At 69.7% G+C, this 16,059-nt stretch overlaps 2 protein-coding genes across 2 annotated transcripts; one reads left to right on the top strand and one right to left on the bottom strand.

Annotated features, from left to right (window-relative positions):
• Window positions 1–1,226: 1,226 nt before the first annotated feature.
• KRT18 (keratin 18) lies at window positions 1,227–5,091 on the bottom strand (the record flags this gene model as incomplete). Its single annotated transcript, XM_084303617.1, has 7 exons — window positions 1,227–1,355; window positions 1,939–2,162; window positions 2,286–2,411; window positions 2,732–2,896; window positions 2,976–3,132; window positions 3,771–3,853; window positions 4,639–5,091. 7 exons carry the CDS (start codon window positions 5,089–5,091, stop codon window positions 1,241–1,243), a joined length of 1,323 nt encoding a protein of 440 aa, XP_084159743.1. The 3' UTR covers window positions 1,227–1,240.
• Window positions 5,092–10,093: 5,002 nt separating this feature from the next.
• On the top strand, window positions 10,094–15,115 carry LOC311220156 (keratin, type II cytoskeletal 8-like; the record flags this gene model as incomplete). The annotated part of the gene is given in 11 exon segments (XM_084303616.1): window positions 10,094–10,420; window positions 11,551–11,759; window positions 12,201–12,261; window positions 12,342–12,437; window positions 12,534–12,698; window positions 13,841–13,858; window positions 13,860–13,967; window positions 14,456–14,501; window positions 14,504–14,675; window positions 14,773–14,828; window positions 14,925–15,115. Coding segments are annotated over 11 exon segments (1,449 nt in total).
• Between the last annotated feature and the right edge of the window lie 944 nt (window positions 15,116–16,059).

Here is a 16,059-nt window from a genome sequence, read left to right on the forward strand (position 1 = left end):
CCAGCCCCCTGTGCACGGCCCCCCCCGACCGCACGTGCAACGCAGCAGCACCTCCTGAGCAATGCGGCATCACCGCTGTGCAACGCGCCAGGAGCCTCTGGGCAGTGCAACAGCACCGCGTGTGCAATGCACCAACATCCGTGTGCAATGCACCAACACCCCCGTGTGCAATGCACCAACCCCCCTGTGCAATGCACCAACACCCCCGTGTGCAATGCACCAACACCCCCGTGTGCAATGCACCAACCCCCGTGTGCAATGCACCAACCCCCCTGTGCAATGCACCAACACCCCCCTGTGCAATGCACCAACCCCCCTGTGCAATGCACCAACACCCCCCTGTGCAATGCACCAACCCCCCCTGTGCAATGCACCAACACCCCCGTGTGCAATGCACCAACACCCCGTGTGCAATGCACCAACATCCGTGTGCAATGCACCAACACCCCCGTGTGCAATGCACCAACACCCCCGTGTGCAATGCACCAACCCCCGTGTGCAATGCACCAACACCCCCGTGTTGCAATGCACCAACCCCCCTGTGCAATGCACCAACACCCCCGTGTGCAATGCACCAACACCCCCGTGTGCAATGCACCAACACCCCTGTGCAATGCACCATCCGCCCTCTCCCTGTGCAGTGCACCATCACCTCCCCGTGCACATCTGGCTCCTGTGCAATGCACGACTGCCCCCCCCCGTGCACCGTCACACCCCGTGCACTGCCAGTCCTCGTGCCGGGCGTGCTGACGCCTTCCCGTGTACACTGCTGTGCTGGTGCAATGCACCATTCCCCCAGCGTGAGTGCTGCTGGCCCTCGTGCAATGCACACCCAGGTGCCCGTGCACTGCTGCTGCCTGTGCCATGCCCCCCTGTGTGCTCCCATCCGTCTGTCCCTCCTGCCCATCCGTCCCTCTGGTCCGTCTGTCCGTCTGTCCCCCCGTCCATCCTTTCCTCCCCCTGTCCGTCCGTCTGTCCACCCCCCACCCCTGCCAATCTGCCCCCCACCGTCTGTCTGTCCAGCCACCCATCCGTCCATCCGTCTGTCCGTCCGTCCCCATCCGCCCCCCCCCCCCCCGTGCCTCAGTTTCCTTCCCGAAGGCCCCCCTCAAAAAAATCAGGAGCAGACACGGAGCTGACCCCCCCGGGGGGATTTGCTGCTTTATTGTAGGGAGTGTCAGGGCGGGGGGGAGGGCGCAGGGACCCCCCACACACACTGCCGGGGGGGGGCAGGGCCCCCTCAGAGGACCCTGACCTTGACCTCCTTGGTCTCGGTCACCACCTTGCCGTCCAGCACGCGCTGCGAGCTCCTCACGGTGCTGCTGCTGCTCTCCTTGTCCAGCGCGTCCTGCAGGCTGCGGGGGGGGTGTCAGGGATGGGGGGTGTCCTTGTGTCCCCCCCCCAGCGTCCCACGGGTGGGGGCACCTCGGGGTGCAGCCCCACCGGGGTGCTGCTGCCGCCCGTAGGGAGGGAGCTGGCACCGCACAGCCCTGAGCCCGATCCGGGTCCTGGTCCTAATCTTGACCTCGAGGCAGCCCCGCCCAACCCTAATCCCAACCCTAATCCTAACCCTAATCCTAAAGCCAGCCTGACCCAGATCCTAACGCCAACCCCAACCCCAACCCCTACCCAATCCAATCCAAACCCTAACTCCAACCCCAACCCTTACCCTAAATCCAACCCAACCCCATTTCAATCCCAATCCTACTCCAACCCAACCCCAGCTCAATCCCAACCTGACCCAATCCAACCCTAACCCTAAATCCCCAACCCCAACCCTAACCTGGATCCCAACCCTAACCCTAAACCTAACCTTAACCCCAACCCCGACCCAACCCCCAACCCCAATCCCGACCCTAAACCCAACCCAACCCAGCCCAACCCCAACCCCAACCCCAACCCGCCCCCCCCCAGCCCCCCCCACCCCCCGCCCCGTACCTGAGCTGCTCTCCGCCGTCCAGCAGCTGCCGGTACGTCGCGATCTCGGCCTCCAGCTTGCTCTTGACGTTGAGCAGGGCCTGGTACTCGTCCGCCTGGCGCTGCAGCTCCCCGCGTGCCTGCGCCAGCTCCGCCTCGGCGCGCAGGATGAGGCCGTTGAGCTGCTCCATCTGCAGCGCGTAGCGGCCCTCCACCTCCCGCAGGCTGCCCTCCAGGGCTCCGTTCTGCACCCCCAGAAGCACAGCTCAGCGCCCGCGGACCCCCCCCCCGAGCCCCCCGGCCGTGGAGGGGGGGGGGCTGCGGGATGCGGGGACGGGGTGAAAAGGGGGGGGCTGTGGGGGCGGCACCTGGTTGCGCAGCGACTCCAGGTCGATCTCCAGCGTCTGCGCGGAGCGGCGGAGATCCACCACGGTGCTGCGGGCTGTGTCCACCTCCTTGCTGCTCTGCGTGATCTCGATGGTGCTCTCGGAGATCTGGGGGGGTTGGAGGGGGGGGGAAGGGGTGGGAGCGGTTTTGGGGGTCACCGGGTGGGGCACGGCCATGAATGGAGCCCAGAAGTGGGGGTCCCCCTTGGAGAGGGGCCCCTTGGTGGGGTTGGGGTCCTGCGTGGGGCAGGAACCCCCAGAATCAGTGAGGTCCCCCCCCAGCATCACGTGAAGCCCCCCCCCATGGGTGAGAACATCCCTGGGGGGAACGTCCCCAGCACCAGACTGGCACTGGCACCACTGGGGGACCGCCGGGGGCTCCCCGTTGCGCACCCCCCCACCCCCCCACGTCCCGGGGGGGCCCTCACCTGCTGCCCCCACTGCTTCTCCAGGTCCTCCAGGTTCTTCTGGGCCAGGGCGTCGTACTGCGCCCGGATCTCGGCCAGGACCTTGCCCAGGTCCTGAGCCTTGGGGGCGTCCACCTCCACCGTCAGCCCCGAGCCGGAGACCTGCGCCTGCAGGCTCCTCACCTCCTGGGGGGGGGGGAGGGAAGAGAGGGTCAGAGCCGGGTCCCCCCGCGTCCCCCCCCCCACCCCCAGGACCCCCTGCCACCTCCTCGTGGTTCTTCCTCATGAAGATGAGCTCCTCCTTCAGCGCCTCGATCTCGCCCTCCAGCTGCAGCCGGGCCATGTTGGTGTCGTCGATGACCTTGCGCAGCCCGGCGATGTCGCTCTCCACCGACATGCGGATGGCCAGCTCCGCCTCGTACCTGCGGCCGCAGCGTGTCCCCAGGCACGTCCCCAGCCTGGCCCCGTTGGTGCCCCCCCCGGCCCCACACCGCCCCTGGCCCTGGCCCAGCCCCGCCGCAGCTCCAGCCTCGTCCCAGCCCTGGCCCTGCTGCTCGGACCCGTCCCCGTCCATCCCCAGCCCCAGCCCTGTCCTTGTCCCATCCCAGCCCGCTCCCATCCATGTCCCTGTCTCGTCCCTGTCTCCATCCTGTCCTTGTCCCCATTCCTGCTCCGTCCCTGTCCCTGTCCTTGTCCCTGTCCTTGTCCCCAACCCTGTCCCCATCTCCATTCCATCCTGTCTCCATCCCAATCCCGTCCCCATCCCCATCTCTGTCCTTGTCCCTGTCTTGTCCCATCTTTTCCCATCCTGTCCCCTTCCCCATCCTGTCCCTGTCCTTGTCCCTGACCCTATTCCCTTCTCCATCCCTGTCCATGTCCCCATCCCCACCGCACCCCACCCCACCCCACCCCACCCCACCCCATCCCATCCCGTCCCATCCCGTCCCGTCCCATCCTGTCCCCACCCCTTATCCCCCTTGTCCCATTGTCCCCCCGGTCCCCCCTTGCCCCCATTGTCCCCCCTTGCCCCCATTGTCCCCCGGTCCCTCCCTGCTCTCACTTGACCCTGAAGTCGTCGGCTGCCAGCCGGGCGTTGTCGATCTGCAGCACGGTGCGGGCGTTCTCCACGGTGCTGTCGAAGATCTGGGGGGACGGGGGTGTCACGGGGCGAGGGGATCCCCCCGCGCCCCCCCCCCCGGGTACACCGCCCCCCCCGGGCAGGAGCCGCACCCCGGAAATGCCGGGGGGGGGATGGGGGGGACAAGAGCCAGGTCCCCTGGGTGGGGCCGGCTGGCACCGGGCACCGCGGGGACCGGTCCCCTTCCGTCCCCGTCCCCGCGTGACCTTGGGCCGAAGCTGTGCCAAAACCACAGCCCCGGGGGGAGGACACGACACACAGGGGGTGGGTGGGGCAGTGCTGGCCACGGGGTTTGTTTGCTTAATGAGGGGTGCGTTAATTAACCCCCCCTGAGCACCCCCTGACACTCATGGCCTTGGTCATGTCCCCTTGCCTGGTCCCGCAGCCGGGGGTGCGGTGTCCCCCGCTGTCCCCATGGGGTGTCCCCCCCATATGGTGCTGCCCAATGTCCCCATGCAGTGTCCCCCAATGTCCCCGTGTGGTTTCCCCAATGTCCCCATATGGTGCCCCCCATGTCCCCACACAGTCCCCCCCGATGCCCCTCCACGGTGTCCCCATGCACTGCCCGGGGAGTCCCCGTGTGGTGTCCCCATGCGGTGTCCCTGTGCGGTGTCCCCGTGCGGTGTCCCCACGCTGTGCCCCGCGGGGGGGCCGCTCCCAGCCGCCGCCAGCCCCGGGTGCAAAGTCCACCCGGCCCCGCGGCTGCTCTGGTTAATGTTTAACCCGGGGCCGGCAGCGCCCTGGGGCCGCGGTGCCAGCCCCGGGGGTGCCGTGCCCGTGCCGGACCCACCTTGGCGCGCAGGTCCTCGATCGCCTCCCAGTAGTGGCTCCAGTCGTGGGTGCTGGGCCCCTTCTTGGCCAGGTGCTCGCGGATCTGCACCTCCAGCCGCCGGTTCTCCTGCTCCAGGCTGCGCACCTTGTCCAGGTAGGTGGCCAGGCGCTCGTTGAGGTCCTGCATCGTCTCCTTCTCGTTCTGCACCACGCCGGAGCCCGACAGCAGCAGGCTGCCCCCGTAGCTGCCCCCGTAACCACCCCCGTAGCCGCCCCCGTAGCCGGCCCCATAGCTGGCCCCGTAGCCGGCCCCAAAGCCGCTGCCCAGGCTGCTGCTGCGGGTGATGGAGATGCGGGACCCCGAGCCCCCGGCCCCCGCGTAGACGCTGGCGGCGCTGCTCAGGGGCGCGAGGCGACGGCTGCCGCCCGAGCGGGACGAGCTGGAGTAGACGGTGCTGCGGGAGTAGCTCATGGCACCGGCTGGACGGACGGACGGACGGACAGACCGACAGACGGACGGACGGACGGACGGACCGACACAGATGGGCGGGCGGGTGGCCGGGCGTGATTTATAGGCGGGCGAGGGAAGGGGTGGCCCCGGGAAGGTGGGGCCGGATCCTGCGGCCGCTGCGGGTCCTGCCAAGGGGCTGGGGCTGGGGGGGGGCTGGAGGGGGGGCCGGGGAGGGTGGGGAGACCCTGGGGGGTTTTTGGGGGGGGGGTCGTGGCACAGGGACGGGGCTCGGCCCCAGGCACCCATGGGGAGGCAGGGCAGAGGAGTGGGGTCAGCCCCGGGAGGTTTGGGGGGCTCAGGGCACGGGGAGGGGGCTCAGCCCCCTGCGTTTTGGGGGGCTCAGGGCACAGGGAGGGGGCTCAGCCCCGTGAATTTTGGGGGACCCAGGACGTAGGGGCTGGGCTCAGCCCCGTGAATTTCGGGGGACACGTGGCACAGGGACGGGGCCCAGCCCTGTGTATTTCGGGGGGCCCTGGGCAGAGGAGTGGGGTCAGCCGCCAGCATTTTGGGGGTCTCAGGGCATGGGGATGGATCAGCTCCCTGCATTTTGGGGGACCCAGGGCTCGGGGATGAAGCTCGCCCCAAGCATCTTGGGGACCCCCCCTTCCAGCCCCACGCCCCCCCCCCTCCCTGCCCAGTTTCCCACCCAGGGGGGCCAGGGCCAGACGTGCCACCGAGCCCCCCGGCCCTGGGCGGGGGCCGTGCGGGTCCCCAGCTGGGGATGGTCCCAGGTGCCCGGGGCTGGGGGGGGGCCGTGGTGGCCCGGCCCAACCGGCTCCAGGAATCCTGCCCGGCCTCTCCCCAGCCCTGCTGCAACCCCCCCGGGGACACCCTGGGGACACCCTGGGGACACCCCGGGGAGACCCCACGGGCACCCCAGGGACACCCCAGGGACACCCCACGGAGACCCCAGGGACACCCCAGGGACACCCTGCACAAACCCCAGGGAAATCTTGGGGACACCCCCGAGGGACACCCCCGGAACACCCAGCAGACACCCTCAGGGACACCCCAGGTACAACTTGGGGACACCGGGAACACCCTGGGGACACTCTGGAGACACTGGGGACACTGGGGACACCCTGGGGACACCCCAAAGGACCCCAGGGACACCCCGGGAACAGCCTGGGGACACCCTGGGGAGAACCAAAGACACCCCAGGGACACCCTGGGGACGACCCCCCGCCCACCCCCTCTCCACCCGGAGCCCCCCCCGGCCCTGTGGGACCCCCGCCCTGCCCCCCGCTCCCCCTGCCCCCTCCCCCAGCGCCTGGCCGGGCCCTTATCTCCCTCCGAGCTGATTTGGGGCTGCACCCAGGCGGGCGCCGCATTCCAGCCCTTATCTGCCAGGGCATCGGCTCCCTGCGCTCTGGCCACAAAGGGGGGTCCCGACCCCCCCTCATGACCGTGGGGTGAGGAGCTGGGCACGTCCCCGGGGGCTTCGGGGCGTGGGGGGGGGGCTGTGGTGGGATTCTGCCACCCCCTGCTCCAGGAGGTGAGCACGCTCCTTTACACGAATGTGCACAAGTGCAGGCTTTGCAGATGCACGGCTGTGCTTGAGCACGCGCCTTTGCACAAGCACGCAGCCCTGCGTGAGCACCCGCTGCTGCAGAAGTGCTCCCTGCTGCACAAACGCGCACTTTTGCACGGGCACACGACTGTAGGCACACGCACCTTGCACCTTGCACGAGTACACGCTGCTTGTGAGCACGCCCTTCCTCACAGCCGCACTCCGTGCAGGAGCACTCCCCGCTGCACAAAGCCCCCGCTGTAAGAAGCTGCACTCGTGCGTGGGCACACGTCTGCAGGAACGCGCGCTTTGCACAAGCAGGCACCGTTGCACGAGTGTGCACTTGGCAGGAGCACGCACCTTGGTGCAAGCGCGCAGCTCTGCAAAAGCGCACAACTTTGCACAAGTGCACAGCTTTGTACCAGCACACACCCTTGCACAAGCACACGCCTTTGCACAAGCGCACACCCTTGCACAAGCACGCCCCTTGGCAGAATGCCCCCCCCCCCACAGCGCACCTTTGCATGGCTGCGCCTTGCAGGCCCGCGCACCTTTGCATAAGCAAATGCCCCTGCACCGGCACCTTTGGGGGGGGGGGGGGGGGGGGGCGCTTTGCACAGACACAGCTCTTTGCATGCAGGGGGGGGGGGCCGGGGGGGCAGTTTCCCTGCAAGCCCCCCCCCCGCCTCCACCTCCGAGGCACCAGCAGTGCTGCCATCCCGCAGGGTGGGTGCTGGGGGCCCCCCCATGGTGCCCAGCCCTGGGGTCCCCCATGGCCCCCCCTCCAAAATCCCCATGGACCCCCCCCAAAATCCCCATGGACCCCACCCCGGGGTCCCCACAGATCCCACCCTGTCCCATGGGACGTGAGGCGGGGGGACAGGGGATGGGGGGGACACGGAAAGGGGGGACATAGGACATGGGGATATGGGGGTGGGGCCATGGGGGGGGGGGCAGCCCAGCCGGGACCCCCAGCCCGGCTCCCCGAGGGTTAAGCCGCGAGGTCCGGCCGCATTCCTGAGCGGTGAAGGCACCGCAGGGCCCAGCCTCCTCCTCCTCCTCCTCCTCCTCCTCCTCCTCCTCCAGGTTTTGGGTTGCAAACAGGGCCTGGACCTGGGGGGCTCCTGGCCCCCCCCCCAGCATCGCTCACAGGGATAGCTGGGAGGGGGTGGCACCTGTCCCCCCCCCACAGTCCCTGCTCCCCTGGGGACACCCCAGGTCCCCCTGGCCGTCATCCCGGGGGGGGTCGATCGGGGGGCACCCATGGGTGCTCTGCCCGGGGGGGGACCCGCGGGGGGGTGTCCGGGCTGGGTGGCAGCGGGCGGTGGCGCGGTGACACCGAGCCCAGGGCAAACAACGGAGCCTTGGCCCCCACCCAAAACAGGGCCGGCCCCCCCCAGCGAGCTCTGTGGGGAGCCACCGAGGGGGGGCCCGAGCCTGAAGGGGTGCGGGGGGGGGGCGACACCCGGGGGGCAGCTCCGAGGGGTCCAGGGGGGTCTGGGAGCATCTTGGGGGGCACAGGTTTTATATAGGTGCTGGCACAGAGCCCCCCCCCCCATGGGGCTGGGGTTTCCCTATGGGGCAGAGATGCTGCTTTGCCCCCCCCATGGGTGTGTTCCCCCCCCCCGCCTTCGTGCCTCAGTTTCCCCACCCGCAGGCAGGGGCTGGCCCTGGGAAGTCCCCGCTCGGGCTGCAGGGACCTGGAGCAGGGTTGGGGGGGCTGCAGGGGGGTCTCTTGCCCCCCCCCCCAGGCCCTGGCCCCACCCTGGGCCCCGCTCCCCCCCCGTTGGCGCTGTCGCGGCGGGCGCGAGGCATTTGCCTGGGCTGCAAATTCCATCCCGATAAGAGAGGCTGCGGGGAGGGGGGGCTCCTCCTGGGGGGGGGGAGCTTCCCAGCCCCCCCCCCGGCCACGGGATCCCCCGGGGGGGACCAAAGCGGGGGGGGGGGAAGAACCCTGGGGGTGCTTCAGGTGTGGGGTTTGGGGAGGATGGGGGGGGACAGGGATGGGGGGGGCCGTGTGGGCACCAGGATGGGGGGGGCACAGGGGTGAGGTCGCCCTGGTCCTGCTCCTGGTCCCGGTCCTGGTCCCGTGTTGGAGCCGGCCCTACTCCAGGGGGGTCCTGCTGCAGCCCCCTGCAACCAAAACCTCGCTGTTTTAGCCCAATACAGAGGAGTCTGGAAGAGACGGTGCCTGGCTCTGTCCTGGGATGGGGGGAGGGCGGGTGGGTGGACGGATGGGGGGGGGATGGGATGGGATGGGATGGGATGGGATGGGGATGGGATGGGGATGGGGATGGGATTGGGACTGGGATTGGGATTGGGATTGGGATGGGGATGGGATGGGACCCCCGTGACCTCCCCCCCGGTGACCGCCCCCTCTCCCCTCTGGCTCCGTCCCCGCCGGCGCTGTCCCACGGCCGCCCTCCCAGGGCCTCTGTGGGATCCGTGCCCGGGGCCAGCCCCGTCCTGTCCCCCCCCAGCACTGAGCCGGGGCAGGAGGTGGCCGCATCCTGACCCCATGGGACCGGGCTCCAGCAGCGCCCCTCACCCGCAGAAACGCCCGTGGGGGGGCTTGTGGGGAGGGGTGGGGGTCAGGGGCTGGGGACGTGGTGTTGGAGACAGGGGGCCGGGGCTGGGGGCTGGGACCAAGGGGTTGGGGACATGGGGCTGGGGACACCGTTTGGGGACACCAGATGGGGACACGGCTTGGAGAGGGGCGTTGGGGCCGTGGGGTTGGGGTCAGGGGGTTGGGGACACGGCCTGGGGACACCAGGTGGGGACACGGGGCTGGGGACACCGCTTGGGGCCACCTGGGGGCAGGGGTCCTGGGTCCCGGGCTCGGGGTCCGGACACCGCGGGCGGGTTCCCGGAGCGATGCTGAGCTCCGGGGGGGGGGCAGCCTGCGACCCCTGCGATGCTGAGCTCCGGGGGGGGGGCAGCCTGCGACCCCTGCCCCCTGCCCAAAACCCAGCCCTGGGATTCGGGGCCGAGCGCCCACCCCAGCGCCCCGCGGGGGCAGGATCCCGGCGGATCCCAGGGCCCCCCCCCCGCTGCGAAGGGGTTAAGCGGCGCAGGTGCTGCCTGGGCCCCGGCCTCCTTCCCGCTCTCCTCCCCCAGCTCCGGGATATAAACCCGGCCTCGCCCGCCCGGCCCGGCCCCTGCAGCCTCCTGCGGCCTCCTCGCGCCCCTGCAGCCTCGCAACCTGCCCGCAGCCTCCCTCCGGCCTCCCGGGACCTCCGCGCGCCCTCCCTGCAACCCCCTCGGGTGCTCCTTGCAACCTCCCCAAAACCTCCCCGAAATCTCCCTGCCACCCCGTCGTGACCTCCTTGCAAGCTTCTTGCAACCCCCTCGCAACTTCATTGCAAGCTTCGTGCCACCTCCTCGCAGCCTCGCCACCTCCTCGCGACCCCCCCTCGAGCCTCTCGCCCCCTCCTGTCCCCTCTCGCCGCCCCCATGTCGGTGCCGGTGCCCAGGCCGCCCGCCCGCAGCAGCTCCGTGCGCTCCTTCAGCTCCCGCTCCTACACCGCCGGCCCCGCCGCCAGGATGAGCGCGGCCTCGGCCTTCGGGGGCTTGGGGGGGGGCCGGTACAGCGCCGGGGGGCTCTACCGGGGCCCGGCCGCCTCCTGCGGGTCCGGGGGGGGCATCACGGCCGTCAGCGTCAACCAGAGCCTGCTGACGCCCCTCAACCTGGAGATCGACCCCAGCATCCAGCGGGTGCGCAAGGAGGAGAAGGAGCAGATCAAGACCCTCAACAACAAGTTCGCCTCCTTCATCGACAAGGTGAGGCTGGGTGCCCCCCGCCCCTGGGTGCCCCCCACCCCGCTGTGCTGGCCCCAAGGGGCTTTTGGGGGGGGCACGGCCCCGTCCCACTTTTGTTCGCCCCAAACCTCCCCTGGTGGCGGGGCCGGAGGTGGCCGGGACCCCCTGGAGACCTCCCGAGCCCCTCGGGGACCTCCCGGGTGCATCCTGAGAGCTTTGGGGGTGCTGGGACCCCCTGGGGACCTCCCCCCCCCCCCCGGGGACACTGGGAACCCCTCCAGGACCTCCTGGACCCTTTGGGCACATCCTGACCCCTTTGGGGACGTGCAGACCCCCTTGGGGACCTCCTTGACCCCTTTGGGACCTCCCGACCCCATCGGACACTTCCTGGCCCCTTTGGGGACACTAAGCCCCCTTTAGGGGCACTGAGACCCCCTTGGGGACACCCCAACCCCCTTGGGGACCTCCTGACCCCTTTGGGCACATCTTGGGCCCCCCAGGGACTTGCTGCCCCCCCCCAGGGATGTGCCATGGGGACACTCCTGTCCCCTCCTGTCCCCTTGCTGGGTGGCACAGAGTGGGAGCTGGGGGGGGGAGGCATTGTCCCTTTGTTGTCCCCCCCCAGCATCCTCCCTTTTCCCCCCCCCCCCCCCAGTCTGATTGCTCTGTGGGGCCTCACCCCATGGTGGAGATGGGGGGGGGGGGCAGCAGGGGGTCCATGGGGCCAGCCCCACTCTGCACCCTGCACCCCAAGTGTGCACCCCCACCCCAAACCTGCACCCCAGGACTACAGATTTGCACCCCAAACGTGCCCCTGAGACCCCCCATTTGCACCCAAGACCCCGAGGCAGCACCCCCAACCCGCACCCAGCACCCTGTGGTTGCACCCAGCACCCCAAACCCGCACCCAGCACCCCACGCCTGCATTCCACGTCCACACCCAGCACCCCACGGTTGCACCCAGCACCCCAGACTTGCACCCAGCACCCACACCCGCACCCCAGGCCCCAAAGCTGCACCCCAGCCCCCACACTCCCACTGACCCCCCCCAAGCCTCACCGCACCGCGCTGAGCCCCCCATCCCCGCGCCCCCCGATCCGCTGCCCCCGTGCCGAGGCCGCGGTGCCACCACCCCGTGTCCCCCCCCCCAGGTGCGGTTCCTGGAGCAGCAGAACAAGATGCTGGAGACCAAGTGGGGGCTGCTGCAGAACCAGAAGCCCCCCCGCAGCAACCTGAGCGCGCTCTTCGAGGCGTACGTGGGCACCCTGCGGCGTCAGCTCGACAGCCTGGGCCAGGAGCGGCTGCGGCTGGAGGCCGAGCTGGGCAGCATGCAGGGGCTGGTCGAGGAGTTCAAGAACAAGTGAGGGGCTGGGGGGGCTCCACGGGCCCCCCCCGGGGTGGTCCCGGGGTTTGGGGGGTGGCTGTGGCAGAGGCGGCTTTGCCTCGCTGCTTGTGGATGGGTGTGCTGCTGGGGGGGTCCCCGTACCCCCATGTCCCCAGGGCCCTGCATCTCTGGGTCCCCCCCGTCCCCTCCCTTGTTTCTGTCCATGTCCCCCCGTCCCCGTGCCCCCCATTCTTCTGATATCCCACATCCCTGCACCTCTGGGTCCCCACGTCCCTGTGTCCCCTTGTACACGGCCCCATGTCCCCATCCCTTCCACCTCCCTGCGTCCCTGCGTCCCCATGTCCCCTAAATCCCCAAGCCCCTGCCCCCCTGGGTCCCCAGGTCCCCTACATCCCCTATATCCCCCTGCCCCGTGTCCCCCGTTTGCCCTACATCCCCCTGTCCCCGTGCCCGCAGGTACGAAGAGGAGATCAACCACCGCACCGAGAAGGAAAACGAGTTCGTGCTGCTGAAAAAGGCGAGGCCGGGGGGACCGGGGGGACCGGGGGGGGCAGGCGGTGCCGGGGGGGGGCTGACGGGCTCCTGCTGTGCCCCCAGGACGTGGATGAAGCCTACATGAACAAGGTGGAGCTGGAGTCGCGCCTGGAGAGCCTGACGGACGAGATCAACTTCCTCCGGCAGCTCTATGACGAGGTGGGGGCACGGGGGGGCCGCTGGGCTTTTTTTTTTTGGGGGGGGGGGCGCAGCGAGGGGACCCTTGCTCAGCCCCCCCCCCGCCACGTCCCGCAGGAGCTGCGGGAGCTGCAGTCGCAGGTGTCGGACACGTCGGTGGTGCTGTCCATGGACAACAGCCGCAGCCTGGACCTGGACGGGATCATCGCCGAGGTGAAGGCGCAGTACGAGGACATCGCCAACCGCAGCCGCGCCGAGGCCGAGAGCATGTACCAGATCAAGGTGGGGGGGCACCCCGAGACATCGGCTGCTCCAGGCCCCGGGACGCCCCCACCCTGGGGTGCTCCGTCCCCAGGGTCGCTCTGTCCCGTGGGGTGTCCCCCAGGATGCTCCATCCCCCAGGACACCCTATACACTGGGGTGCTCCGTCCCTTTCCATGCTCTGTCCCCCAGGAAATCCCATCCTCAGGGGTGCTCCATGCCCCAGGACACCCCAGACCCCGGGGTGCTCCGTCCCTTTTCATGCTCCTTCCCCCAGGACACCGCACCCTCCAGCACACCCTACACGTCGGGGTGCTCCATCCTCCAGCACACCCCACACCCCGCGACGCCCCGTCTCGCCGTCTGGGTCCTGCTCTTCCTGCCCTCGCCCAACCCTCCCCGCCCGGGGGCCAGGCGGCTGCTCCCAGTGCTCCCAGTGCTCCCAGTGTCTGCGGCGTGGGCGCGCCGGGCCCTGTGACGGCCGCCCCGACCGGCCCGGCTGCAGCAGCCCCAGCCCTGAGCATCGCCCCCGGCACACCCGGGCTCACCCCAGCTCCTTGCTCCCCGATTTCCCAAGCTGGAGGAGCTTGTGGGGCCGCGGGATGCCCTCCCCAGAGCCCCCATCCCCATCCCCTCTGTCCCAGAGCCCCCCCAGGGCTGTTCCCTTCGGTGGTCTCGTCCTGGCCATCATCCCACCCCGGCACTGCTGAAGGGCGGCTGGGGGGAGCGCAGGGGGGACCCCGAGCGGGGCTGGGAGCGGGGGGACCCCGAGGTCCTTCCCACCTTCCCCCCCTGGGTGCTGAGTGCGCTGTGGTGTCGTGGCCCCACGGCTCCGGGGTTTGGTGGGGCTGAGATTTTGTGGGAATGCAAGTTCAGGGTCCATGGTTGTGGGGTCCCACAGTTCTGGGGTGCTGCGGTTACGGGGTGTGGTGATGGGGTCTTGCAGTGACAGGGTTCTGAAATTTGGTGGCCCCACGAGTCTGTGGTTGTGTGCTTTGGCGATCCCCTAATTCCATAATCCCTAATTCATGATCCCCTATTTCACAATCCCACAACTTTATGATCCCCTAATTCCACAATCCCCTAATTTTGCAATCCCCTAATTCCACAATCCCCTAATTCCACGCTCCCCAATTTCGTGCCCCCCCCCCCCCCCCCCGCAGTATGAGGAGCTGAAGACGGACGGCGGGCAAGCACGGGGCCGACCTGCGCAGCACCCGCGGGGAGATCAGCGAGCTGAGCCGGCTCGTCCAGCGCACCCAGGCCGAGATCGAGGCGCTCAAGAACCAGGTGGGGCGGGTGGGGCCGCCCCCGCCCTCCTCCTCCTCCTCCTCCTCCACCACCTCATCCTCCTCTTCCTCCTCCGCCCTCTGCGCCCCAGGGCCCCCCCGTGGCCCCATGGGGGAGCCTGGCCCATGGAGATGCTGGGGGGCAAGGAGGGAGGAATGGGGGTGCAAAGGGGAATCCTGGGGTGCAAGGGGGGGAAGCTGGGGGGCGAGGCGGCGGGTGCTGGGGGACAAGGGAGGGGTGCTGGGGGGCAAGGGGGGGCACAGAGCTGAAAGGTGGGGTACGGGGGTGCAAGGTAAGGCATGGGGGTGCAAGGGGAGATGCTGATGTGTAAGGGGGGGAGGTTGCTGGGGTAGCAAGGGGGGGACACTGGAGATGCTGGGGTGCGAAGGGGGAGGCTGCGTGGCACAAGGGGGAGGGATGCCGGGGTGTGAGGTGCGAGGGCCCCCCCCAAACCCTGGTGCGAGGGACCCCCCCCCCGTGTGCCGCAGCGGGCCACGCTGGAGGCAGCCATCGCGGAGGCGGAGGAGCGCGGGGAGCTGCGCTGAAGGACGCACGGGGCAAACTGGGCGAACTGGAGGCGGCGCTGCAGAAAGCCAAGGCAGACCTGGCCCGGACCCTGCGCGAGTACCAGGAGCTGATGAACGTCAAGCTGGCCCTGGACATCGAGATCGCGACCTACAGGAAGCTGCTGGAGGGCGAGGAGAGCAGGTGGGGGGCGACACCCTTTTTTTTTGGGGGGGGGACCCCATCCTTTCCCCCCCCCTCCCCCCCATTGGTGCTGAGCTGTTCCCCCCCTTTCCCCCATGCTGGAGGCGGGCGTGCAGAACCTGAGCATCCACACCAGGACGGCGAGCTACGCGGGTAAGGGGGGGGTCCTGCTGGGCTGCGCCCCCCTCCCCGCCACCCCAAACGGCTCAGCACCCTCCTCTTTGCCCCCCCCCCTGCTTCTCGTTGCAGCTGGCTACGGCGGGGGCTTCGGGGGGAGCCTCGGGGGGGGCTTCGGGAGCTCCTTCTCCAGCGGCTACGCCGTGCCCCCCCCAGCCTGGAGGGCTCCCCCGTGGCCAAGTCGCCGCGCCATCGTCATCAAGAAGATCGAGACCCGCGACGGCAAGCTGGTGTCCGAGTCCTCCGACCTGCTGGCCAACTGAGCCCCCACCCCGGGCCCCCCCCGGAGCTGCTTGCGGCCGGATGGGACCCCCCCACCCCGATGGGACCCCCCCCTGGAACCCTCCTCTTGTCCCGTCCCGAGCCAGGGCCCCGCGTCCGTCCTGCGTCCTGCCCTCTGTCCCCTGCCCCCCTCTGTGTCTGAGCCGCGGGGGTGGGGGGGCTGTGGAGTCCCCCCCCCCCACACTGTGACCCCCCTCCCCTCCTTCTCTCTCCCCCCCCAGTACAGGCCTGGGGGGGTCGGGGCTCCTGCAATAATAAAGCCTTTGGAACCCACAGAGCGTGTCTGCGTGGTGGGGGGGGGGAGGCGGTGCCAAAAGGGGTGGGCAAAGGGGGGCCTGGGGGGCTGTCAAAGGGGGGGGGGACATCAAGGGGGAGGGGAAGGGGGCCTTGAGGGCTGTCACCCCCAGGCAGGGCTGCCAGCATCTGTCTGGGGTGCCCGGAGCCACCCGAGGGTGCTGGAGGTCCCGGGGGGGTCCCAGGCTTCACCCAGGGGTCCTGGGCTCCCCCCCAGACCCCTGCCGTTTAATTAAAGCCCCCGTTTATTACCGTGCCCCCATTAATTACTGTGCCCATTAGGGCTGTGCGTAATGGGGTAGGGGTCCGGCTGCAGCCTTGCAACCCGAACCGGCCCAATTCCGGCCGATTTCCCCCCAAAACCGAGGCCTCCCCCAGGAACCAGCTCCCCCATCTGGGGATCGGGCGGGGGGGATGGGGACCCTTGCCCCCAGGTTAACGGTTACAGCGCTGGGATCGATCCTGATGGTGCTGGGGGGGGGCTTAAAGGGGTTGGGGGGGTCGGTGCCCCCGGGGGCCTCCCGCGGGATGCCCCCAAAGCGTCCCTGGGGGGGATATTGGGGGGCGGTGGGAACTGGGGTGCTCGGGGGGGGGGGGGCGGCCCCCATTCCCGGCCCGGGGGCGACACCTG

Source organism: Netta rufina (genome assembly GCF_964035555.1).
Source record: "Netta rufina genome assembly, chromosome: 30".
Taxonomy (NCBI): domain Eukaryota; kingdom Metazoa; phylum Chordata; class Aves; order Anseriformes; family Anatidae; genus Netta; species Netta rufina.